General features: G+C 41.5%; 2 protein-coding genes across 4 annotated transcripts; one reads left to right on the top strand and one right to left on the bottom strand.

The window, feature by feature from the left end:
- The first annotated feature begins 2 nt into the window (after positions 1-2).
- Positions 3-14,529, top strand: TATDN1 (TatD DNase domain containing 1). 2 transcript variants are annotated; one of them, XM_057368367.1, is made up of 12 exons: positions 3-61; positions 1,318-1,383; positions 1,933-1,982; positions 4,081-4,144; positions 5,354-5,497; positions 5,593-5,635; positions 8,329-8,414; positions 8,524-8,564; positions 9,901-9,977; positions 10,657-10,727; positions 11,607-11,733; positions 14,427-14,529. In XM_057368367.1, exons 1-12 carry the CDS (start codon positions 40-42, stop codon positions 14,527-14,529), a joined length of 894 nt encoding a protein of 297 aa, XP_057224350.1. In that variant the 5' UTR covers positions 3-39. The 2 variants fall into 2 exon arrangements, with proteins under 2 accessions (XP_057224350.1, XP_057224359.1); XM_057368376.1 differs by lacking the exon at positions 14,427-14,529 and adding an exon at positions 13,647-13,713.
- Positions 14,530-15,358: 829 nt separating this feature from the next.
- RNF139 (ring finger protein 139) lies at positions 15,359-22,544 on the bottom strand. 2 transcript variants are annotated; one of them, XM_057368346.1, is made up of 2 exons: positions 22,195-22,544; positions 15,359-17,261 (listed from the first exon to the last, which is right to left on the bottom strand). In XM_057368346.1, the coding sequence occupies exons 1-2, from the start codon at positions 22,373-22,375 to the stop codon at positions 15,451-15,453; spliced, it is 1,992 nt and encodes a 663-aa protein (XP_057224329.1). In that variant the 5' UTR covers positions 22,376-22,544; the 3' UTR covers positions 15,359-15,450. The 2 variants fall into 2 exon arrangements, with proteins under 2 accessions (XP_057224329.1, XP_057224338.1); XM_057368355.1 differs by lacking the exon at positions 22,195-22,544 and adding an exon at positions 19,826-19,935.
- Between the last annotated feature and the right edge of the window lie 2,743 nt (positions 22,545-25,287).

Below are 25,287 nucleotides of genomic sequence, written 5' to 3'. Positions count from 1 at the left end.
GCCCCGCCCCGGTGCCGCCGGAGCGCGCACGGAGCCGCCATGAGCCGCGCCAAGTTCATCGGTGAGGGGGCGAGGGGCGGGCGGGGGGTTCTGTCCCCGTGTCCCCTAAACAGGTCCCCCTGCTCCTCGCCCCGTGCCGGCCGCCGCTGCCCCGCTCCGTGAGGTCGGGGGCTCGGGCTGTGCTGTGGCAGGGTTTGTCCCAGCCTCTCAGCTAGTGTTTGTCGCCTCCTGCTCCAGCCCCTCACTCAGGGCTCGTCCCAGTCCCTCAGGCTTTTTACAGGCTCTTAGGCGTGTCCCAGCCCCTCAGCCAGGGCTTGTCGCCTCCCGCCCAGCACCTCAGCCAGGGCATGTCGCCTCCTGCGTTCCCTCTCGGTGTCCCTGGCCTTGGAGCCCCCGGAAGCGTTTGGGGATGTTTTGCTGTGTCTGGACTCTGGGGCTGCTGTTCYTCGGTTGCCTCCAGCTCTGGGGGTTCGGCCGCCCTTCGTCCCCTGTCCTGCATTGGTGCATTATTCGTGGCTGTTTCTGATTGTATGGAACTGGCTTGTGTGAAAGTGTTAGTATTTTGGGAAAATTCGACAGGCAACGTGTATATAACTTTAAAAAGGTCGGTTCATATGGAAACCCTACGTGTGGCAGAGGAGCYTGATGCTTCCATTGAAAATTTCCCTTCCCGCTAGACTGCCGCTGGAAGGCGGGCTGTGGCAGCTGCAGAGGTGGCTGCTCCCGGTGCTTCWGGCCTYGGCTGCGAGGCTGCAGCGCAGGGAAAGCGGGGGAGCCGGGTAAGGAGGGCTGGGCTGGGCAGCTCCAGCCGGTACCTGCATTGCAGATTCCTGTCAGTGTCCGTCAGTGCTGCCGGGTGGGTGCAATGCCAGCCGGAGGGACAGCAGGCGGCTCTTAGGAGGCACTCTGCTGTTGATGCTGATGCTCCCACCCCTGTCAAGGCTGTATGGGAGATGCTGCATTTTCTCTTCCTTTATGCTTGGTTGCATATGTTTGTGTTTTTATGTGAAAAGCAGATTTGTTTGCAATAAAAAGCATATGTATATTTGCTTTAGTGGTTATGAGGGTGTGCCTAATACACACACAGAAAATCTGAAGTTGCGGAGAGGCAAAAGTTAATTTTTTCTGTCACTTCTAGTAAGGAGTAAGTTCTCAAGTTATGCAAGTAAACTTATGCTTAAGCATTTTATGACTTACCACTGTGCTGGTCCAGGGGTTCTTAAGACAGGGTTTCTATTGTCTTCCCTAGCTGACTAATGCTCAGAGTAAAATGAAGAACAACTACAACTTCTAATTTCTAACTTTGTTTTTCCACAGATATTGGTATTAATTTGACAGACCCTATGTTCAGAGGAATCTACAGGGGAACACAGAAACATGAAGGTAATCATTTCTTTGTATCTGCTGGAAGACAGGATCCCTTTCCCTAAAATTGAATCTTCTTGCATGTCAGAACACAATCCTAGCATTTCTTTTTTCCTCCTCAAAACCAGATGCTTATGTACTTGGGCTTGAAGAAGAAAGCCTGATTAAATAAATTAGATACCCTAACCTAATTGCTGTTGTCATACAAGTAACTCTGCTTCTGAAACAAAATGGACAATTGCTAATCTGTTTGGAATTGCAGTGAAAAACTGATCTGAGAATTAAGAACTGTAGTCTGCATTACTGAATCACAGTTACTTATATAGGTTTTTCTTTTTTCTCTTTTTGGCCTTTACATAAAAAGTGGAGAACCTCCTAAAGTATCTGGAAAAACTTCCAGTGACCTCTTGGATTTAAATTGCAGTTTGTTATTGTCTTATAAAGATGAATCAAGTATGGTTTAAAGATTTAATGATAAGAATTTTGACTGCATGAAAATGGAAAAGTATTTAAATTATGCTATAAAATCTCAAGTTCAATTTATGACATTTTTGTGAACTTTTGCAGATGACTTACTGGATGTAATAGAGAGAGCAGTCAAAGTTGGCATTAAAAAGGTAATTTCTTACAATAAAATTCCTTTAAAATTTTAAGATGCTTTCTAATATTTGTTTTTTTAGTGCTCTGTTACTAAAACTGTTTCTGGAATTTGCGATGGAAAATGCAGTAACTTCCTTCAATAGCACAAAACAAAAGTGTTCTTTGAAGAGCATTGTCTTTTCTTTTGCACAGATCATAAATTCAGTGACATGGTAGGTGATGTGGATGTAGAAGTTATTTTGAACACTTTCAACAGAAAGACTTACTGCAGTCAACTGGTACAAAATTTTCCATGCTAGTTGTATTATAGACAACGATTCCTTTCTTCTTGTATCCTGTGTGGCCTTTAAAGGGTAAATCCCATGAGGAGCAGCTGAGGGAGCTCRGGGTTGTTTAACTTGGAGCAAAGTAGCCTCAGAGGAGACCTTATCAYTCTCTACAACTTCTAAAAGGAGGCTGTAACCAGGTGGGAGTCTTTTTTCCCAGGCAACAAGTGACAGGACAAGAGGAAATTACCTYMGGCTCTGCCAGGGGAGATTCAGKTTGGAAGAATTCAAGGAAGAATTTCTTCCTGAAAAGGGTGGTCAGGCATTGGAACAGGCTGCTCAGTGAAGTGGTCCTCATCATCCCATGGAAGTGTTGAAGAAAGACTGGATGTGGCACTTAGTGCCATGGTTCAGTTGACAARGTGRTGRTGATCAGTCASAGGWGGAACTYGGTGATCTTGGAGGTCTTTTCCAACTATTATGATTCTGTGATTCTTAATCAACAATTACTGCTGATGATCAAATTATTCTGATTGAGATTCTTCAGRTATTTCTGTATTTAAAGGAATTTGGTAACTTCAGAAGAGCTGGGAGTGCCCACAAACTTACAGTTGAGACATCTGAATAATGCTGGTAAACACTGGCTTACATGTATTAAAACAGCATCATTATGAGAGGATTTGTAACTCTGAACTTGAAATTGGTGTTTTCAGCAGCGCATCACATTCCTTTAGATAGAATAGTTCAGCCTGYCTGTCTCTCTCCCTCTAAGCTGAGTAAATTTTTTTACAAAAATATGAATTAACATAGAATAGAATGCATACTGCCACAAATGGCTCAACTCCACTAATAAGGCTACCTCCCTCTGGAAGAGAAACAAGCATCTTGGGAGTTTCTTGAAAAACTCTGAAAAGAGTGGGAAATGCACTGGGAGACAAAAAAAAAAAAAGAAAACTAGTGATGGGGAAGTTACCCCCCTGCAGGAAATACAGGATGGAGGTTACATTTCTATGTACTGTRTAAGTGCTATTTAATCTTTATACCACCCTCTGAAAATAAGTGGTGTTTTTTTATCATCAAAAATAGATTAGCTGCATAACTTTTTCAAGATGCACAGCAGATTGAGAAGTGTTATTCAGGAGTTCCTGTCCTTAGCTKTTCTCAGTCTTGCTACTGGCCTGTACAGTATCAGAAGCCTGTTCCATCACAGATTGTTCCTACTTGCCTAGAAGCTTAATCTGCTTATTAGAAAATACTTTTATTTTTCCTTACAGCTGCTGCTTTATGATAATTTTTCATGAAATTTTGTCCTGTGTTGTGTACATGAGCCGTTTTCAGCTTAACATTTCTCGGTGATATCACTGGGATGTGTCCATCTGCCATAGAGCGTACTGCAGGAATGTCTGAGCTGGTGCTGACAGAGGCTGATGGATAGCACATGTAGGGAGAAGAGTTGTGCAAAAATAAGACACCTGTAAGACAAGAAGAATGTTTCTAAATATCATTTCTTGATATATTGCAAATACAATGCCTTCAGTCATTGTCTAATGAAGCTAATATTGCTGCAAATAGAAGTATTTTATTCCTTAGGTAATTTAAATGCTTAGCATACAAGAGACTTGATGAAGGGAAAAAAATCATATTTTGTTGCCTAATGTATTTACTAGCTCCTGAAGTCCATTGAGGTTTATTGCTGATTTATGAAATCTTGTTATATATGTATATATGTATTAGTAATTGTATTCTGATGTTCTCTGACAAAATTCTGCCTAGTATCTGAGTGTTTTCTTAAATATTCTGTTTGATGTTCAAAGGACATACACACTGACAGAACTTTTCTTGTTTCAAGTTTTTGATTACAGGTGGRAGTCTAGAAGATAGTAAAGATGCGTTGCAGCTGGCAGAGACAAATGGTATTTTCACTTTAAACTTATGTTGTCATTCAAAAATATAAYCTTCTCTGCTCTCAGAATTGAGTTCAAAAATGGTGTTTACAGAATCTGCCCCAAAGGTGTTTACAGAATCACAGATTAAAATGAGAAATTACATTTCMGAGTGGGATGAATGCATTGTGTATGAGTTTCTGTGTTTTGCTCTTTAGATCCTTGATGCTGGAAGGAATCACTCTTTTTCTGCATGTTCTATTTTATGGAATAAAAATATTGATACAAGTCTCTGTTCTAGAAATAATGTAAAACGCTTATATGTTGTGAAATATATGGAGGTTTTGTTGGCTGCTTTTTTACTCACCAGTCTGTCATGACCTTGATCAAGAGAGCTTGATCAAGAGAAGTATCTTTCTTTTGATCATTCTCCTGGCTTTTCCTTCCTTTCTGTGAAAGGAAAATGGCTCTTCTTTTTTTTTTTTTTAGGCAAATTTCTTTCCACTAATTACTTAAATATGTATTTGAACTAAAGCACATGATAAAATACTATTTACTAACAGAAACATAAAATAATTTCAGCTTGAATGAACCCGAGGAGGTACTTTGGTCCAGCCCAGTCTTCCTCCCCACTTCTATAGAAGCAGGACTGGCTTTAACATTAGGGCAAGTGGCTCCGGGCCTTATCTGGTTTTTTTGCTTCCCCAGTGCTTTTACACAGCAGAAATACTGGTTTTAGCAAGGAAATCTAAATGAGATGCTTTGGTAAATCAGGCAGATGTGACTTGTGAAATTCTCTAACTTTATGCAGGGACATGTGAGGGAAATGCTTTCTACAGAGCTTACACCTGGAATAATCTGATGCACAATTAGATCTGAGCAAGATGTATTTCTAAATTATCTCAGGTCTCTTCCAGCCTCAAAAAGTGTATAATTTATTGAGGGGTGCTCCACCAGAACAGTTCAGCTTAAGTTGCAGTTTTGGACCACATTGAATAATGTGTACTAAAAAGAGACACATGTACAGGCCCCTGCTGGAGATACTGTCTAACATTTTTATGGCAGAAAATGTCTGTCTAATGAAGTTAATACTAAGATAAAGATGTTCAAAGGGAGTTTTCTTTTAAAATTGTGAGCAATAAAAAAAAAAAAATCCTCCAGAGGCAGATATTGTCTATAACTTAAATAAATTTTCTTTTGTTTTTTTTCTTAAAACCTCCTAATATTCTCTTTCTTTAGACATGTTTTACAGTACTGTTGGCTGTCATCCTACCCGCTGTGGAGAATTTGAGCAAAGTAGCCCTGAGCAATATTTATCTGAACTAAAAAATCTGATAGAAAAAAATAGGACAAAGGTAATAGCAGTTGGAGAATGTGGCTTAGGTAAGTGTTCTCTTAGTACTTCAAGATTTTTTTTCTAGACATACATTAAAAACATCCTAAAATACTAAATGGGTTTTTTTTCTTTATATTCATAGATTTCGATAGATTAGAATTTTGCCCAAAGGACATCCAACTCAAGTAAGAAACTTTTGATGACTGTGAATTGACTTGTAGCAATTTACAGGAGTGTTTTCTGACTTGTGTTCTGCCATATAACATACTGTCAGATCCAGCCCTAAAATCTGCAGGTCTGGGCCCAGGGCTTTTTTTGGCAGAAATGGGATTTTAAAGAAATATGCCTACATTCAAGTAATGCAATGTACTATATTCTGCTACCTGCCTATGTCAATATGTCTTATGTCTGTATATATTTTTCTGTAAAATTGGTTAGAAATTGTGGATTTCCTGGTGTGACAGATATTCACTCTTGCTAATAGTTAAGAGCTCTAAGAGACTCATGGGGAAAACAACAGAAACGTAGTATGTGAAACAATTGGGTTGATGAGTGAAAGGCAAGGGAAAGGGAACAGAACTTCCAAAAAGATAAGTCAGCAGTGGGAAAAAATGAGCTTTTAGTAAGGAAGGTGTTTAGCTGGGAGCAGAATATAGAGAGTTAATAGTAATCTGAGGAGGTGAAGTGGCCTGTGTAGCATAGATACTGAATGGAAGGAAGCTCCCACAGCCCCTAWAATCAACCTGCATTCTTGTTTTGAGAAGTTCTCTCTGCAGAGGAAACAGAAAGATACAGGTGATACATTCAAATAAGATGAGAGATTAATGAATTGCACTTACATGTTACTGTTCTGAATAATTTGGTCACTGGGGGGCAGTGGTTGGTTGTGTTTTTTCTAATTGCTACATGTTAGCAATGGGAGTTAGTTTCTTAATGCTACAGACTAACAGTGGGGGGGAGTTCCAAGCACTAGAACTCGACAGAGTTGGATCCTGAGTTATTTTGTTATTRTTCCAATCGCTGTATTCCAATCACTGTATCTTCATACTTTTCTAGGGTTTGGTGTTTTAAATATTTTTTTTTTAATTATTTTTTTTCCTCCTCAATAACACTTCCATCCACTTCCCCTTTCTCTTTGGCAGGCCAAGGAACAATATGTTGGGCTTTGTTGTTGCTAGGAATGAGAAGCTTGAGTCACATTTTTATTTGTAGGGGCACTAAACGTTGTACTTTCAAGAGCACTACCCTTCGCAAAATTGAAAGCAGGATTGAAATTGGCTAGTAGGTTACTTAGGGAGCTTATYTGCAGTTCTGTGTCTAAAAGCTCTTTCCTATATGAAACAAGTATTCTGGTTWAAAAAAAACCCACACCAAAAATCAAGCAATTGTAGCTATTTAACTGCAAGAGCAATCATGAGTTGCAATTAATTTAAATTTAGTCAAACAAGCTAAACTAAGCACAGTATCTAGACAAAGAATCAAAGTGTGTGTAATGCGTTCTCATGAATTTTCATGCCAGTTTTCAAGGTTACAGCTGGTTTGTTTAACCTGTTTTATCTCAAAGATCTGCACTGATTAACAGGGAAGGTAACTTTGATCTGAGAAATATCAGTCTGTAAAATACAGAAAACAGTGAAAATTATGTGAAATGAAATGACCAGTTGCRTATTTGTTTAGGGGTTCTTGTTTGGTTGGTTTCTTTAGGAAAATATAAATCAAACTAACGTTTTGCTGCCACTTTCTCCTGATTGAAATGTCATCGTACACAGCAATGTGTGATCACTGGAGTTTGCTTTTGAAATGTGTGTGATAACTGATGATGGGAAATTTCCGGGTTCCCCGTACTGTTTTTAACAGTAACACCTCAAGAAATCCAGTAGGTCCATAGAGCCCCAGCCTGTTGGGAYGGGCAGTGTTGTTCTGCTTTGCCCAAATAACGTCACCTTTGGAATTGCTGTGGACAGAGTCACTCATGCACTGCTGGCCTTCTGCCATGCTTAAGTTCTTCTACTGTGTTTCCTGAGCACGGTGATTTCCCTGCCTGGGTGGAGCCRGGCAGCAGAGATGTGGAATGGTAATTGCAGAACTAGCTGCTAATGACAAGCACAGGTTAGATCAGTGCTGAGTAATTTCCTTTGGCAATTGCACTGGGGAGCCTGGCTACCTTATCTTCCCTCTGCCCACATTTCACTGGCTCTTCATAGGGTGGGGCATCGCCTTTACTGCCCCATCGAGGCCAACTCTAGGAGTACAAAGGAGGATAGGGTTGAAAAGGAATTAAAAGGATGCAAGCACATAGAGGAGGGGATGAAAAACAGTTGAAGACAATAGACAGAAGCATGATGTCTTATASTGGTATTTGTTCCATTCCAAGAGTGGAAAGACTGACCTCCCTGGATTGTTACTCACAGCCCAGCAGCTCTGATGCAGTTTGGCCAYTGAAGGCTGTAGAAGCCTGCACAGTGCTCCCCTGTTCACCCTCATTTTGTTCATGAATGCTTCTTGAAATAGTGGCCTCTGTGTCATCCACACTTTCCCATTCCTGACATTTCAAAACTGTGGAAAGAACAGTCAGTTCCATTCAAAATAATGAAAACTAACTCCAGCACTCACACTACACAAGAGAACATGCTCAGCATATACATATATACATTGTGGAATACTGAYGCTCTTGGCCACTTACCTGCCTTCAAGCATAGATCACAGCTATGGCAATACACATGGGAAAGAGGTTTTTTTAATCCTTACACAAATAMGAACTTTTGCATGGCAAATCCATTAATTCTGTCTTTAGCTCTGGGGACAGAAGCTGGGAAACAAACTCTTCTAATGTATTTATTCTTTGAGTTTCTCTTTAAGGGTGAATTTTATTTTGCAGATATTTTGAAAAACAGTTTGACTTGTCAGAACAGATGCAGCTGCCTATGTTTCTCCACTGTAGAAACTCACAYGCTGAATTTTTAGGTGGGTTTTGTTGGAGAATTTCATATTAAGAGCAAATTCTGAATATTAAAATCTTCCATATTTGTCTGTTATAAAGCTGTCTTACATTTTTATTTATTTCGTTTCATAGACATAATGAGAAGAAACCGWGATAGAGTTGTAGGAGGGGTGGTGAGTATGGACTTCAGTATAGAATTCATTTTTACATGCATGTGTGTGAATATTGTTGCTTACATGCAATTTCTTGTTTGTCATGGAATCTGGGTAGGCTTCCTGTTATAGGATTTAAGCTGTTATCAATAGTAAGTTTTCCAGTCCCTTCTAGTAGTTTTATTTKCATTGCTTATTCAACAGGATTTTTGCAAGGTWAGAAGATAGGCTGAGAAAAAGCTCWGCARCTGATRTGAGCAGTTTTTCTTGGMCTGTCAGAAGGACAGTTTATGCACCTCATAATTGACATTGGCCTTTTCCCAATTCATCACTGTAACTGCAATGCATTCAGACCACAGATAATTTAGATGCATGTTCCCAGTGGAAGCCATAACTTCAGACATTTGCTTCTGACATTAGACATAATTTTCAAATTAGATMCAGATGGAACTTCTGATTTCTTTGTCTTTAGATATTCAGATGACATTTTTTAATTCAAAAGTCTGATAGGAAAAGCTTTGGGTGTGAAACAGGGAAATCCAGCAATGCTTCTTTAGGTTTCCATTATGACAGGACTTTTCATAAGTAATAARTGCTCAGATTATTCTAACATGAGACTACACCTCCTACAAGAATACTTCAGTCCCTAGGTCTGTCCTTTCTTATCACAAAACCCTTTCCCATGCTCAATGCTTTGCATATTCTGCTCTTATGTAATGCTGTGAAGGCTCTCCTTTCCTGCACAGCCAGGAACCAGGGGAGAAAGGAGCAGGCATCCTTTGCAATTGCCTGTCCCTGTCACAGCACAGRGAAGCAGAGCAAACAGTCTCTTCACTCCACTCAGGCTGAGAAGATGCCTTTCCCAGCTGCATTACACTCTTTGTAATTTGTGACCTTCCCCTTGCCTCTCCAGTCCCTGGAATGACCAAGCAGACTGTCTCTAGTTCCAGCAGACTAACATACGTGGAGAACAGAATGCTGCTCTTATGGTGTCCCTGACAGTGYCCTGTAGAGACACCATAAATAAAGATTCAGTGTGCACAGGATTACTTCCAGAGTGTGATCTCCCGTCTGTCGGTTACAAGGGAGTTCYAAGGCCAAAAGTCTACCACTGGGCAATCTTTTCTACACTTTATTTATCACATGTTAAAGGTGCAGCATTCAGGTGACTTTAGCCTGAACTTTGCTCAAATTCAGAATCAATTGAGCCATGTCCTATCTTTATGTTTGTAATGTCTCATGCATACTGTCAAAGGTATTTGATGCTAATAAAAGATAATACATACTTCTGAATGACTGCAGTTTTAATACAGGTGCATTTATATTTTTATATATCTGTATACTATATGTATTCTAGGTGCATTCTTTTGATGGCACAAAGGAACAAGCAGCAGCTCTAATAGATTTGGATCTCTATATYGGAATAAATGGCTGGTAAGTTCTTTACAAGAAAAATAACTGCTTTAGAATGGCAGCTATAGTGAACTCACTGCTTCCTTTTAAACAATGAGGTCAAGTTTTCAAAGCTCACTAGACCCTTAATCATCTGACAGATTTAGAAGTGCTCTCATTATTCTGTTGGCCATAAAAGTTCTTGCTGTGCAGCTCAGTGAGCTAATCTATGTCCACTCTATTACCCTCAGGTCAATCCTTGTTTGTAAATAAATAAGGTTGTTGAGCATGGAAAGATTCCTTCTGAGGAGTATTTAAAAAATAGCCTAATTTTAAGCTGCATGTCAAATGGTGGAGTAATGCAAATGTAACCTGAGTGCCTCATCTCCTGGTTATGCAGTCAGAATTCTCAGCAGTCACCTGGCCAAATGCCAGCCAGCACCACTTTGCAAAGCACAGAGGCTGTCATCAGGCAAGCAAGGGCAGCTAGAGAGGGGTTCTGCAGCGCACTGGTGTGAGGTGGCTTCTCACAGTAATTCTGAGTTTGCTGTTTTCAGCAAAGTTTTAATTTACACGTAATATTGTTAAAAAATGAAGCAAATTTTATTAACAAAATTATTTAGGAATCTGTCTTTGCTACAAAACACTTTAACAGGCACAGTAATTATTTTTATACACTTTTTATGGGATTTTTTTAACCAAACAAACTCTTATTTTCTAGTTCACTGAAAACAGAAGCCAACTTGGAAACACTGAAATCAATTCCTAGTGAACGATTAATGATAGAGACTGGTAAGATTTTCTGTCTTGGTCAGTTTGTGACAATGGACAATGAGATATGCTGGTGCAGCAATCATAAAGCAGAATCAAGACTCAGAGAGTTCAGAACAGGAAAAGGACTGGCTGTTTTCTCCCCTTGAGAAAGCAGTTTAGAGAAATAGTCCTTTTCAGCCTTCTGTGGAAGGAATAAGCTGCAGTGTCAGTTCTTGACATTGCAGGGGAAGACGAAAAGGACAAATTGACAAGCCTGGATTTTTAATGTACTAGAATCCTGCTTGAGTATATTTAAAATATAGCTTGCTGGAGATTTGCCAAGCACAGGGCAATGGCTATGAGTTTGCCACTGGCAGCAGTAATGGCATTTGGAAATAACTCTTTAAATGGAGTAGGTGGAAGAATGCTTGAATTCCTGTCAGCCCACTGAGCAGTCATTTTAATGGGCTGACTACAGATGTAATGTTTTCTTCGTGTTCAGTTATCAATAACTGGCAGTCACAAATACAACATTTATTTTAATTTCTGAATCTGAGAAAGGAAAATGGCAAACTGCTAAATCTTTACAGTTATTTGCACATGAAGTACAGACCTGTTATACAGGAAGTTTCTGTGGAATGCATGCAGTGTATCTGGCTGTCTTTATCATGTCAGAGGAAATTACTGTTATGTATTATTATTGCTGATTTTTTCAAGTGTAAAATCCTGAAAGTAATGGTATAAAAATCCAAAGATTGTGAAGATGTTAAATTGCCGAGATCTCTTAAATTTTCTTTTGAATTGGAGGTCACTGCTAGAAAGAGATTGCAAGAACTTTTGTCTGTAGAAGCAATTGATTAAGCCAGGTCATGCTATTCTCACACAATTTCATACCCTTCTTTTTTTTAATAAAACCAGATGCGCCTTGGTGTGGAGTGAAAAATACTCATGCTGGATCAAAATACATTAAAACTACATTTCCTACAAAAAAGAAATGGGAAAAAGGGCACTGCTTGAAGGACAGAAATGAACCCTGCCATATAATGTAAGTGTATCACTGTACTCGTGTGTTAAACACTTCAAATCTCACATGAAAAAAATAGAAAAAAAAMCAGTTCACTAGTAAAGTAGTAAACAGAAGTTAATTCTAAATACACTGAAGCTTGTGTAAGGTTTTGCTTTATAGGCTGTGGAAAAAATTAGAAGTCTTAATTTTCATACTTCAGCAATTCTGGATGCACAATGCTCCCTGAAAGAGACCAGTACTGGTTTTATCRTTTCACTTGATACATTATAGAAGAGGTTAAACCCTGAAAAGTAATTTGAATATTCATTTAATTCAGTTGTTCAGGTAATTTTTAAAACTGATCCAGCCCTGGRGATCAGGGGACAGTCCTATAGGTGGGACAGTGCCGAGGCACCAGCAATGCCTGTGACACTACTCCTGTCACAGGCCTGTGACATGCTCTGCCACAACATGCATTTTGTCACAGACATTTCTTCCTTCTGCTGTTGTGCTTCAAAGAATCTGATCCTGTRAAATTTAGATATGAATGACAGCAGCCAAGATACAGAATAGTGAAAGAATACTCCAGGGGCTTATGGACAGAATTGGTAAGCACAGACACTGTTTTCTGCTTCTTTTCCTCACAGAAGTTTGAAAAGCAGGAAAATATATAATTGTTGTAGTGGAAATGTTTAGTTTCCTGCATTAAGCAACACTGATAGATGACATGCCTGAATTTTCAGAGTACCCTGTTTGGCACTAGATTTTGAAATACTGCTCAGGGTAGTACTAAATATCTAGGTATTCAGCAAGGTGTCTAAATGAGTTTGAGAACTAAGGAAATTCTGCTGCCTTTTGACACATGAARGGGCTTAGAAAAMCACTGMTGAGGCTAAAAGCAGAGTTTAAGCTTACATGGTGACGTCTCCTAGTGTTCAGTTATATTTTATGCAATTAGGTCACTTGTAATACTCTTAGAATTTTTTTTTTTTTTTTKCATTATGAATGTGAAGTGTACACATTAGCATGGAAGGGTTCCTTCAGTATCTTAAGGCTTTTTAGGGTCAGTCCATGATTTTTGGACYGGGGCAAGAGATCAACTGAAAAGTTTTCTGATCACAAGTGAAGGGCCTCTACTGTTACTGTTTCAACAAGCCTGTGTGTTAATAACACCCCCGCATCTTTGTCTGCTGCCTTAGTTATAGTTTACAGAAATGTTTCAGAAACCCCAAAACTGGATATGCACGGTCTGTCCTACATCATTACACAAATGCTATGCTTTGGCTTTTGCCTTCTTTTATAAAACAAAATCTTGTTTGGCTCAACCTTATTTCAAAATTATCATCCCACTAACATTCATTATAACCAGTAGTAAATTGAGAACCTCTTAAACCTCAAGAACAACGAAGACTGGTAACTGAGAATTGGTATTTTTTGACTTCTCAAGTAGCAAAACCTTGTCTGAGGGGGAAGTTCTGCAGTCCACAAAGTGKTTTTTTATGTTTAGGATATATATACTGTTTAACACAGTTTAATTGCWGGAGGAATTTTCCATTTGTTTTTTTGGTGGTGATGGACACCTTTCAATTTGATGGTGATACTTGTGCTTCATATGTGTCTTTTTAGAACTGCACTACCCCCCTTGGAAGCTATTTTAAAAAAAACATTGCCACAAGAGGCTTCTTTTTTTGTCTTTCAGCAGTTTCACATACACGTTACAGTAACATACAGCCTTCCACTGCATCCAAGTGAGGAGAGATGTGTAAGCCCTGAGTCTACAAGRGTGAAATTCTTTCATCGTTGTTACTTATTTCTGTGTAGGCCTGATTTYACCCCATCTCCTCTGGAACATCCCCTTAAATCAAGAAGACATTTGGCTAATTCTGCATCTAGGAAAATATTTGCAGTACAGTAATTATTAAGAGCACCTTTTCCTACTCTTTCTCAAAAAGGAATTTAGCCATTGTGTCACTTCAGAGGCAAGATCCAAAAGCCACCAAACCCTATCACCAAGCTTAAGCTTCTTACTCTTCATGGTGAAGTTCTTTTCTACTACTGGAAAAACCAAAGTATGACAGAACTAAAAGAGTACAGGATATTTTTTTTCCAAGAATCAAGAAAGTAAGTGCCAAGAAAAGGTTGTGGCTTGGTTTTAATCATGTCCATCCCATTTTTCGCCTCCTTTTCCCAGCTTGTATCAAGGCCCTGGGCCTTTTGAAATTGCTCATTTAATGTTTACTGCAAATATCTGATCACATTAATCACAAGTAAGCTAAAGAATGGGGAAGTAGGAGTAAGTTACTTCAGCAGCTCTGTCCTCAGAAAAAGCTGTACCTGGAATTTAAGCTTTGCCACAGACCGGTCTATTCATAGTGCAGCTTTAGCCTTGAAAGGCTAGAGTTTTAGTTTGAAAAATTAAGATCATTGATAAAGACATCCACAAAATAACAATTCCTTCAAAACAGAAAGCTGTTTAATTACCTCCAAACAAGAGTCAAAAGACCAAAGATGAATCTGTACCAGTGAGCAAACCAGTGTTCAGTGTAAAGGAAATGGCAGTTAGTGACTTTAAAGTGAAGCTATTTGCATATCTGAGCACCCTGCCCTATTGCTCTTAGCATAGGTTTTTGTTCCAGGTTAATCTTAATGATTTGTACATACACATGCAGCAATCTGAAGTACATTCTGAAATGCTGGGTTTCAATCTTCTAATACAGATCTTTCTTTTTTAGTCAAGTACTGGAAATAATGGCRGCAGTAAGAGAAGATGACCCGCTTGAGTTGGCCAATACTCTATACAACAACACCATTAAAGTCTTCTTTCCAAATATGTAAAGTTGTTTTTGTTACATTTATTCAGCATAACTTCAGTATATATTGCAAAAACTTAAAAATCATCATACCTGCAAGTTCTAATCAATGGAAGCCAGTATGTAGTGGGTTTGGGGTTTTTAATGGTACAAGATTAAAGCTGCTTTTGAAAAGGTGGTCTGCATTTGTGCAGTTTCTCAGCCCTGTTTCCCTTTTGTCAAGATTCAGGATCGACTTCAAGGCCAGCCCTGCCTGTAACTCCAGTTAACAGYGGAGGCACAGGAGGAGTATGAGGCTGCTGCATTCACATGTAAAGCACTTCAAGCTACTGCTGGCAGTTCAGGAGGGTCAGACACATCCATGGCATGCGCTTTGCTGCTTCACCAGAAAGCTGAGCAGTGTCGCCTTTTGTTCCACATACGCAAATGCTATAGCATTAAGTCTACCAACCTAAATTTTTATTTATTTTGTAAAAACACAATTCACTAGTTTTTTTTTGCGATAAAGCTCTGCTAATACTGAATTTGTAAGTAAAGCTGCTTTGGCTCAGGCTTTTCATTTCCAAGTTGACCGGCTGAACAGTCTATTTTCACCAGTATTTTTAATTTGCATCCAGAAGACATTGATTGGGGATTACTGGTATACAGTCTTTGGCACAGCATTATCACTACATCAATTAAAGAGTGTTTTTCCAACCATCTTAAAAATGTGAAAACATTTTATTCCATGTACAATAATGTACATAATTTTAAGGTGGTCATGAAAGAGACCAGCAAAAATTAAGAGGTATATTTACAGTAGCACACACCACAGTAAACAACCACCATTCACAGACTCAACATTGAGATACTGCTGTTGTGCTTAAGTACAATAACTACAAAGTGATACTTTTATTCTGCTGAAGTCAATCTTAAACAAATACCTCACGGCTTAGTAAAGGACACCTTAATCACCAAGAGAGTTAGAGTCAACATTAAGAGTTTCATTCAAGTGCTGTGCCACACAGTCACCATCTTCCTCATCACTATCAGAACTGTCATTATCTTCATTTAATTCATTTTCAGCATCAGCAGCTTCTTCTGCAACCCGTACAGGATTTTCATTTGGTGCTACAAACCCGTTGTTGTTAGAGATATTGGCATTTTCTTTGTCCTCAATATACACTTTCTGATGGCACATCGGGCATGTGTCCTGAATGTACAGCCATTTCCGAAGACAAAGTGCATGAAAATAATGGTTGCATGGAGTAATGCGCGCAGAGGTGGTGAACTCGTGGTAGCARATTGCACAGACATCATCGATTTCATGTAACCGAGCTCCTTTTACCTCTGGAAGTGAGTTGATTTTCTTCACAGCAGTTCGGCGGTTTATAAAAGTCTTCCAGCCATTCTTGGCTTGCAGGTAGATGTTGAAGTACGCGTGCAGACACATCATGCAAGCGCGAATCTTGCTACCCGATTCAAAAACCATCGTGTAAGCTCCATTTCCAAACATGATTACTCCAAATATGAACTCAATAATATTGCCAGTTGAGCGAACATAATAAACATAATCATCAAGTTTTTCCCATAGCACATTATAGTAGCCATCAATCATAAACAATATATAAACAGTGATAGAAACTATTACTTTTAGGCAAAGCTCTACACAGAATGCTGTGACTGCAAAAAGCCAAGTATTTAGTGCATAGTGGTGCCAGAGGATGTAACTGAGCAGAACTGGAAGAATGAAAAGGCAAGCGGAGACAAACAGTACAGGAAAGTGTCTGCGAAACGATGACACRTGGGAGGCACTGAGAGACATCAGGACAGGGTCTGTCATTCCRTGGATAAAATGCAGGACTGCGGTCAACAAAAGGCACATGTTTCGACTCAGGCGAACTAATCGTTCCTCTGGTTTCAGTCCACTTAAACCAGTCTGCAGAGCCAAAATGAAAAACAAGACGGGTGCTACAAACCCAAGCCTTTTGTCATCCTCATCGGTTGATCCGATGAAGGCCAGGATACCAAGTCCCAAATAATGCGCTATAGAGGAAATGACAGCACTCATGCCCAACACAGTTAAAGTAGAGTCACACCCACTTATGATCAGGCTGCAAATCAGTTCCCAACAGTTATCCCATGATATCAAGAAGAATTTTTCTTCTGTGTTATTTTCAGCCATCTTTACAACATATGTTAGTACCACAGCTTGTGCTGTAAGTCTTGTTAGCCAGAAGACACGGAGTACAGCTGGAAACCGAATCCTTTTCCATGTATCTTCCATCAATAGCTGTAATCCATAAATACGATACATGTGCCTCACCAGCAGAAAAACGTATCGTACCGAATAATAGAACCATTTGATTTTCATAACTAAAATGGCTGTGGTATTTAGTGTCAGAACTAGGCCTGAAATAAAAACAAGTACTTGCCGGACATTTAAAGGTAATTCAACAACTAAGCCAATTACAGGAATCAGTATATCCAGGATGATGAGTTGAGAGTATATGGATTGCATGTTTAGCAATGTAACATATCCAATTCCAAAGGTAAGCTGGAGGATGGAAAGTGCCATCCATAGCGAAGGTCCTTTATGTGGGAAGATCTGAATTCCAAATGCAGCTGTGTAGTAGGCACTGTAGAAGTTTATGTGCAAAGCAGCATAGTAATTCACCAACACTGAAGATGCAGCCAGCAGAAACGCCGAGGCGATCATGTAGAACTTGAAAAGTGCTCGCTGTTGTAAGACCAGAACAACACTGGATACAAAGACACCTAAAACCAGATTGAAATCATTTAGTTCTCAACAGAAGTTCAACAACAAATTTTAASCTATTAGCTTTGGTGCTACATTTATTTAATGTATCACTTCCCCATTAGTCACTTGGATTGGTAACTTTAATTACCAATGGTGCCCTTTTCAGAAAACAGGCAAGAGGACGAGTTAGTCTCTGCATTTTTCATCTGTACACTACAGCTGCAATGCAAAGCCGCTGCAAGCTCTAAATCACAATTACTATGAAGTGCATTGCAGTTTCAGACTAARATAGGGACAACTCCCAGCCTTTCAGCTTTAGTCCAGGAATCCAAGGGTAGACAAGTTCTAAAAATAAACAAATAAAACCCCTACAGATACAGCATCACCTTTATAAGCAAAGCTAATAAAAAATAAGTGAGTAAAATTTAGTAAGTCCCCTAATTCATTTGAACAAGGCACTCAACTACAGTTCTCCAAGCTGCAGTACTAAAAATAAGTAACCAAAGCAGTTTAGCTAAGCCTCGTAATAGGAAAATAGTGACAAAACGCTGTCGTTTGGGGGGAGAGGGAACTCCTTCTATTTCCCTTCAGTTTGCTGTCATTTTTSCTGACAGTGACAACATAGGGAAGACCTTCCACGGTATAAAGTTTTTGTATACAGAGTCCAAAACTGCACCAATTGCCTCTTCGCCAGTGCAAACTTGTCCGTCTCATTAGAAGTCAGATTTAGGCTTTGAAATTCCTGTTTGCTAACCTCTCCCTCATACTGACCATGACCACATCTTGACCATGACTGGCAAGTCTGCACCTTCCTGTGAGAAACTGTATCAGAGCAACTGCAGTATTGGGAGTTTGGGATTACAGTATTGGGAGTTTGGGATTACATGTCCCTGCAGTAAAGTTCTGTAGTGTAGTTTATTAATTTCATTACTGGTACTACATAGGTAAGGCCTCTGCCCTAAAAGGTGTTAAATTAAATGGCACTTAGCAGTAGTTCATTTCCTTAAACCGTTTCTTTTTCAGAAACAGACTGCTTTTGTTTTGGACTTCTCAATCAACTTCCACTCTATGCAGCTGCTTTCTCATCCAAACCAATTTGGCGAGATTTCAATCTCTACAATTTGTATTTGATTCTAAGTTGCTTTCAACCTCTGTACTAAAACCAATGAAATCACCAATAATCCTCTTTCTGCTGGAGGACAGCATCGGCCTTTTCTGATGATTGTAGTTTTGGTTGTTCTAAATCCACCATAATAAAGTGTTTAAAAAATATTTTAAGCCATAGTCTCTGGATCGTGAGAATAAAGTCTTTGAAGCAGCATTTGATTCTACCAGTAGCRTGACCACTGTATAAAGAAAAACAACAAAAACCAAACCCACACAAATATATAAAAATAACCCCTCCAAAGCCTGGAGGGCTGAGAAGAAGTGACAGAATCAACATGAATCAACAGCAAAAGGCAGGCTACAAATAAAGTCATTAATACACCTTAACAGCATTCCCTGCCAGGACCACTGGCTAATATAAACACGTTCTCCTTAACTAATTATTAACCTGGTAACCTTGTGAAGTGGACTGAGGAAAAACCTCTATCAGCCTTTTATCTATACAGAAAGCACCCTGTATTGTAGCTCAGTTCTTCCAGGAAAAGCTGAATATTAGTTATAAGCAGTGCTTTTTATAAAATAAGCTTAACACTTGCCTTGTCAACCACCACAAGCATCTTTGGGAAAGCCAATACTGCTGATGRGTTTGTAGCCTTCTTTTCTAAGAAGTCAAAGAAAAGGTTCACATGCCTGTACAAGGTCATTATTTATGTAATTCTGATCATTTGAGCCAAAGAAGCTGCATTTTGCACTAAGCAGACTGCTCTGAAACGCCTTAACAAACCTATTTTTGTGCCCTGCAGTGGCAGTAACAGGCCTGTATTTAGATACTGCAGGTCATCTTAAAACACTGACGTTTCACATGCAAGACACATCTCTAAAAACAGTACAACAGTGAGTCAATAGAGCTTGTCCTACTGGTTCCTCTGAAGAGGGACTAACAAAAAGTACATCATATCTCTGTTAAYACTTATGGAGGAGAGTCTCTGAAGAGTACAAGAGGTAACAGATCCCAGAAGGGCAGTTAGCATTCCTTTCCCCCATCTCCATTTATGTCATTTAGTCCATCTCGACAGGAGAAGACTTTCCCCTATCCTGTCCCCATTCCCTTTTTCCCTCCAAAGCAATCTTTTTCCATTTTCCCTGTGTTAGGAAATGCTGCAGTTCCTCCTTTGATAAGGTTTGTCTCTCCACTCATTTTTACTCTTCCTACCAGTGCCACCCCATTTCCAATYGTCCCAGTATTGTCTCCAAACCAGGCTGAACTTACTTTTAAAATAATTTCTTGTGTTACAATGAATGTCTCCCTCTTTGATTCCTTTAAATCCTGAAATTTGTCAGTATCTTTACAGTAGCCCACTACATTTGGATTCAACTTTCAGCCACTTGCAGGCAGCAATCACCTTTACACATCAGCATTTCATTCATGTGGAACTGCCAAATTATTTTCCCTAGCTCCAGTCATTCTACTTACTTCTWCATCTTTCTGCAGACTCAAGCATTTATAGTACTCTTCTCAAAACTCAGTGTCCTCACTGAGGAGGGACTGCTGTCTGAAGTGACCGTCACACACTTCTGGGGGTGGTGTTTCTGCTGGAGTTGAGATACTTCAACCCAATGCAAAGATACAAAAGGCAAATGCGTTGGGGACAAAGCAAGGTAATCAAAAAGACGAAAAAGAAAATGTGCTCCGGCTGTGGGAGTTGGTTCTGTGCTGTGTATAACTCTATTTACTTGTGTAGAAAGTGAGGGAAGAGTCAGACCAAGCAATCCTGCTGTAAAATTTTGTAACATGGACACAGATCTCTATTAGCATTCCTGAAGAACTGTACTCCCAGAATATTGCAGAACTGTAACTGTAACATTCACCCCCCAAAAGCCATCAATCTCTCCTGAGCTCCAATCTGCGTAYCTGGTGGACAGGTTGTGTGCTCATCCTATGCTAAACAATATTGTGCTATAGGAAAAGTTTGGATCAGTACTTCAAAGTCTGCAAATGGTAAATAAAAGGACATTTTCCCACTATTTAAATACAGAAGGATAAAAAAAAAAAAACTATTTCACTTTCCTAACAGCAGCAAAAACCCAACCCTGCAATCTTTAAATTCAGATGACAAAAAAAATAGATGCAAAAGCACTTTGTTGTCTGAACTGCATGGAAGGTCTTTAACATCATCTTTAAGTGGTTACATTTTATTCTTTTCATCAATTTTAGAAAGCCAAGAACCACAGACTCGGCCAAATGTACAAGGTAAGTTTCTTGGCATAAAGCATCCCCAAAGCTTTTTAGCTGAAGGCAAAAATTACCCACTTCTTCCCCTACCCCTTCCAAAAAGATGTTCATATAAATGCAAACCTCAAAAGTTTAATCTGTTAATCCCAGTATCAAACACTTAAGGGACATCATTAAATAACACGTTCACCACTCTCATTCCCATGGCTGGGATTAATTCCAAGGCTCTTCCTACAGCATCTGGGCCATATGATGAAGGTCTCCTAAAATTAAGCTGGTGAAGCACTGCAATGTCATTTTTTAAAAAAGGAATTATCAGKGTGGAGTACTCTTAGCAATTCCATAAGTGGTGAACCAAAGGTCAAGAAAATGGGAAGCAGGGAGGAAGAAGCCCTGCTCCCTGTCCYGGAGCTGTGGATACCCATGGCACGGCAGGAAAAGGGAGCAACTCAGGGCCTGCTCAGCATTGCTTCTCACGTGAGCAGAGACTTCCCCTGGCACCCTTAATCAAAGCAGTAGAACAAACATAAAAAATAAAATAAATGAAAAAAACCAAAAACCAACACTTGCTGTGTTTTGTTACCTCCTCCATTTGCTCTCCTCTCACCTGCTGTCTTGCTATAGGTCATCTCTTACTTTTTCCCCCTCTGCTCCTTGACTTGTTCGATGCAGTCACACCACACTTCTCACTATGCACATTTCCTTTAACCCTCTCTTCTCTGCTTCCTGCCCCAAGAGCTGTACCACCTATTTCCTTCCTGTTTTTCTTCTACTACAAACATTAAATAAAACATGAAATCAACCTCAGGTCTGCAAAAAACCTCACACCAAACAACAACCTGATGTGTTTTGTGTTCTCGTTCCTRCCTTGGGATATACAGCACAGTATCACCTGTGCAGCAGTTTACGCAACGGGGCTCCCACCAATCCCAGGCTATGTAAGAATGCAAGATAACAATACTGAAAACACTATCACCCAGTTATACCAGTGACATTCATCCTTCATGCCGGGGAAGAAGAAGAAACTTGCAAATAACCACTGGCAAATTTCATGAGGTTCCTCTTTCCTCTGGGAACCAAATTCCCAGCATTTCTGAACTGATGTTGCTAAAATAAGGCTTTAAAACCGTGTTTCAGGAAGACATYATACTATCCAAAGTGCTTTTAGAAAACCACACGAAAACCCTATACCCACGAAGTCACATGTTTTCCATCTTGGAAGCCCCCAGAGTAAGGGGAGGGGGGGTGTCACAGCCCCGAGGCACCGTCGGATCCTTGGACCGCTACGGGGACAGGGGCAGGCGGAGGGAGCCGGGGATGGGTGAGGGTTTGGGGGAGATAGCAATTTGGGCGCGGAGCGAGGCACGAGGGGCTGAGGTGATGATCCAGCCCGGGCGGCCGAGCAGGGGCTCCGGGGTGGCAGAGAGGAGCCGGTGCGGACGGGAATCAGGGACGGGGGAAGGGAAGAGACGGGCCGCGACAGCAGCAGCAGCCAGGCGGCGGGTGAGGGGCGGGGAGCAGCGGCGGCCGCGACGGGCCCGCGGCTGTGAGCGGGGCCGGCGGGGCACGATCCGCGTCTCTCGGGAGAGGAGGAAGGGAAGGTGTCTCACCCAGCAGCCGCAGCAGCGCGCCCAGCAGCGCGGCGCTCACGGAGCCGCTCGGCAGCGGGGCCGAGTTGAAGATGGCGTCGATGAGGAACAGGCTCGGCACCCGCAGCGCGACCTCCAGCCCGGCCCGCAGCCGCGGGCCCAGCCGCAGCCGGGGCAGCCGCGGAGGGCCCGGGGCCGCCATGCCCTGCGCGGGGGGGGGGCAGGCGGGCCGCCTCTCCCGCCGCCGGAGGAGCGGAGGGGGCGGGAGCGAAGAGAAGGGAGGGATGAAGGGAGGGAGGGCGGCCGGGACCCGCTACCGCCCCGCGCCCGCCGCCCGGCTCCCCCACGCCGCCGCCTCCATGTTCCTACGCGCGCCCGCGGCAGCGCCGCCCGCCGGCCCGGGGGCGGGGCCACGCGAGGGAGCGCATGCGCAGCCCCGCCCCGTGCCTGCCGGGATCGGTGGGGTCAGGGAAAGTCTCCGGGGGCTGCGAGGCCGCGCTGTGACCGGAGAGCGCCGTGTCAGCCGCACCGCCGCTCTGAGGGACACGTCCAGGCTTTTCTTTAACACCTCCAGGGACCGTGACCCCGCCACCTCCCTGGGCAGCCCATTACAATGTCTATAATCAACCCCTCTCTGAAAAACTTCCCCGTGTCCAACCTAAACCTCCCTTGGCGCAGTTTAAGGCTATTTCCTGTCGTCTAGCCCTTGATTTCTTGGGAGAAAAGACAGACCCGCGCCTGGCTACACCCTCCTTTTAGGGTGTAGAGAGCTGTAAGATCCCCCGTGGATCTCCTTTTCTCCAGGCTAAACCCCCAGCCCCCTCAGCCGCTCCTGGTGCTCCAGACCCTTCACCAGCTCTGTTGTCCTCTGGACATGCTCCAGCCCCTCAATGTCCATCCTGAATTGAGGGGCCCAGAACTGGACACAACACTCAAGGTGACCACAGCAGTGGGTACAATGGGACAGTCACTGCTCTGGTCATGCTGGTCACACTATTCCTGCTACAATCCGGGATGGCATTGGTCTCCTTGCCCCCCTGGGAACACGCTGGTTCAAATGGCAGGATGATGGTGAGCCTGGTCCCACGAGCGCTTCGGCGCCTCGGTCCCTAAAGCGCCCCTAAAGCCCAASCTCATCCCAGGAATCCTCTGCCAGCCATAAAGAGGTGTGTTCATGCTGCAGCCCCGCGGGAGGGGTCGGCTCCGTGTCTCCCATCCCACAGTTCTTCCCTGTGGCTATAGCTTTGCCCCGCGGGTCTGGGGATGTTGAAGCGCTCGGTACCGTCCAGGGCTCTCAGGGAGTTGTGCAGCCTGAAGGACTAACGGGCTTTCATCAGAATTCCCAGTTCTCTTCGGTGGGATGCACACTGTCTTAGCAAATGCGTAACCATAGATAAGGGCCAGAGGAAAAAAAAGCATTTTCCTTTCAAATCCTTTCTCCCTCCTCATGCATTGTCACAGAAGCCACAGATCCAAGGACAGTTGATTGTCTTGATTTTTCATCAAGAACTGTAGTAATAGGACAAGCAGCAATGGATATGAATTCAAAGAGGAAAAATTTAAGGTAAGCATTAAGAAAAAAATTTTCACTGTGAGGGTGGTGAGGTGCTGGAACAGGTTCCCCGGGGAAGTTGTGGCTGCCCCAACCCTGTCAGTGATTAAGGCAAGGTTGGATGGTGCTCTGAGCAACCTGGTCTAGTGGAAGGTGTCCCTGCCCATGGCAGGGCAGGTTGGGACTAGATGATCTTTAAGGTCCATTCCAACCCCTTAACATTCTATGATTTTAAGATTTTTACTAAATAAAAAAATTATCAAATTGAAAGCAGTGTGCAACAATGTTAACCCATCTGAAACAGGGGTATTTCCCACCTCATCCCTTGTGGGAATTAAAAGCCGGTTCCAGGATACAATTGAGATGAGCTTGTGAGCCTGTTTGCATCTGACACGCTGCAATTTCCCAGCAGTGTCTCCCTCCTGCTTCACCTGCTGGGGCTCAGCCTTTGCGCGAACCTCATTCGCCCATGGCTTAAGCCCTTGGAAGCCTTTCTATTGTTTCCAAAATGGTTTGGATCAGACTACAACAGTATTGCATAGGAATTTTCCTAAGCACTGCCCCAGCTAACAAAGCCAGAAATGTTGCCAGATTGCTAAAGGATTGTATTACAAAATCCATGGACATGGACAAAGTGCATGTTTTAATCACTTGCTGAAAGGCGTAACTCTGACCTAGTAAGTCTCCCCACACCAAATAATAGAGGTCAGGGTTTAAAATGTGAAAACATTTGAAGATGGCTGAATAGCAGTGATTCAGACTTGCCTGAATCATTTTACTCCTCAACTAAGTATAAAGCTGCTGAATGTAAATAACAGTATTTGATTTGAAATGAAAAAATAATGTCAATCAAGCACATCAGAGTACTTGRTAATTCCCATTAAACCACATGAAAATATTCATTCATGAGGTGTAATTTCAAGAAATTAACAACTTAAAGCATTATATATGGAAATGGAATTCCCTGACCTCCCAAAGCCCTTTCAACTTCATTTAACATTCTCATCKGTAAAGAGGATCTTGAATCTATTTTTGCAGTACAGGCTTCAGGATCAGAGGCAATGCTGTAGTACATATTTATATAGCTTTAAGGACATGTGGATTTAATGGAACCCATTAAATGGATTTTCAGTTTTACATACATGCATTTACTGGCATATTTTACAGATGTTATTTGGGCCTGTGAGTGCAGTCACGGATATCTGCAAATTACTTTATGCATGAACACTTCCAGGTTGCAAACATTCCAGAAATCCTAGTGTTAGTAAGRTGTATCAGATCAAATTTGTATGCATTTTACACAAGCTTTCCAGAAAACTTGTTTCTGTTAGGACTCCTGCTTTTGATTTCAGTTCAGTTACAAAAAAAGTAAATCTAAATTTACACACAGGATGCAGGAAGATGACACCTACTGGATATGTTTCATTTTGCAATTTGCACTACCTAGTTTCAAATGTGGAATAATAAAACCAAATTCAGCTTTGTTACACAAGCAAACCTGTGCTGAATTCACTTCAGTCATAGACACAAGTGCAGGAAAATTTGGCATATAATTTCAAGAG

Source organism: Malurus melanocephalus, unplaced genomic scaffold, assembly GCF_030028575.1.
Source record: "Malurus melanocephalus ecotype Western Australia unplaced genomic scaffold, MMel_1.1 scaffold_3, whole genome shotgun sequence".
In the NCBI taxonomy this organism is placed as follows: Eukaryota; Metazoa; Chordata; class Aves; order Passeriformes; family Maluridae; genus Malurus; species Malurus melanocephalus.
This window is presented reverse-complemented; position numbering and strand designations above follow the sequence as displayed.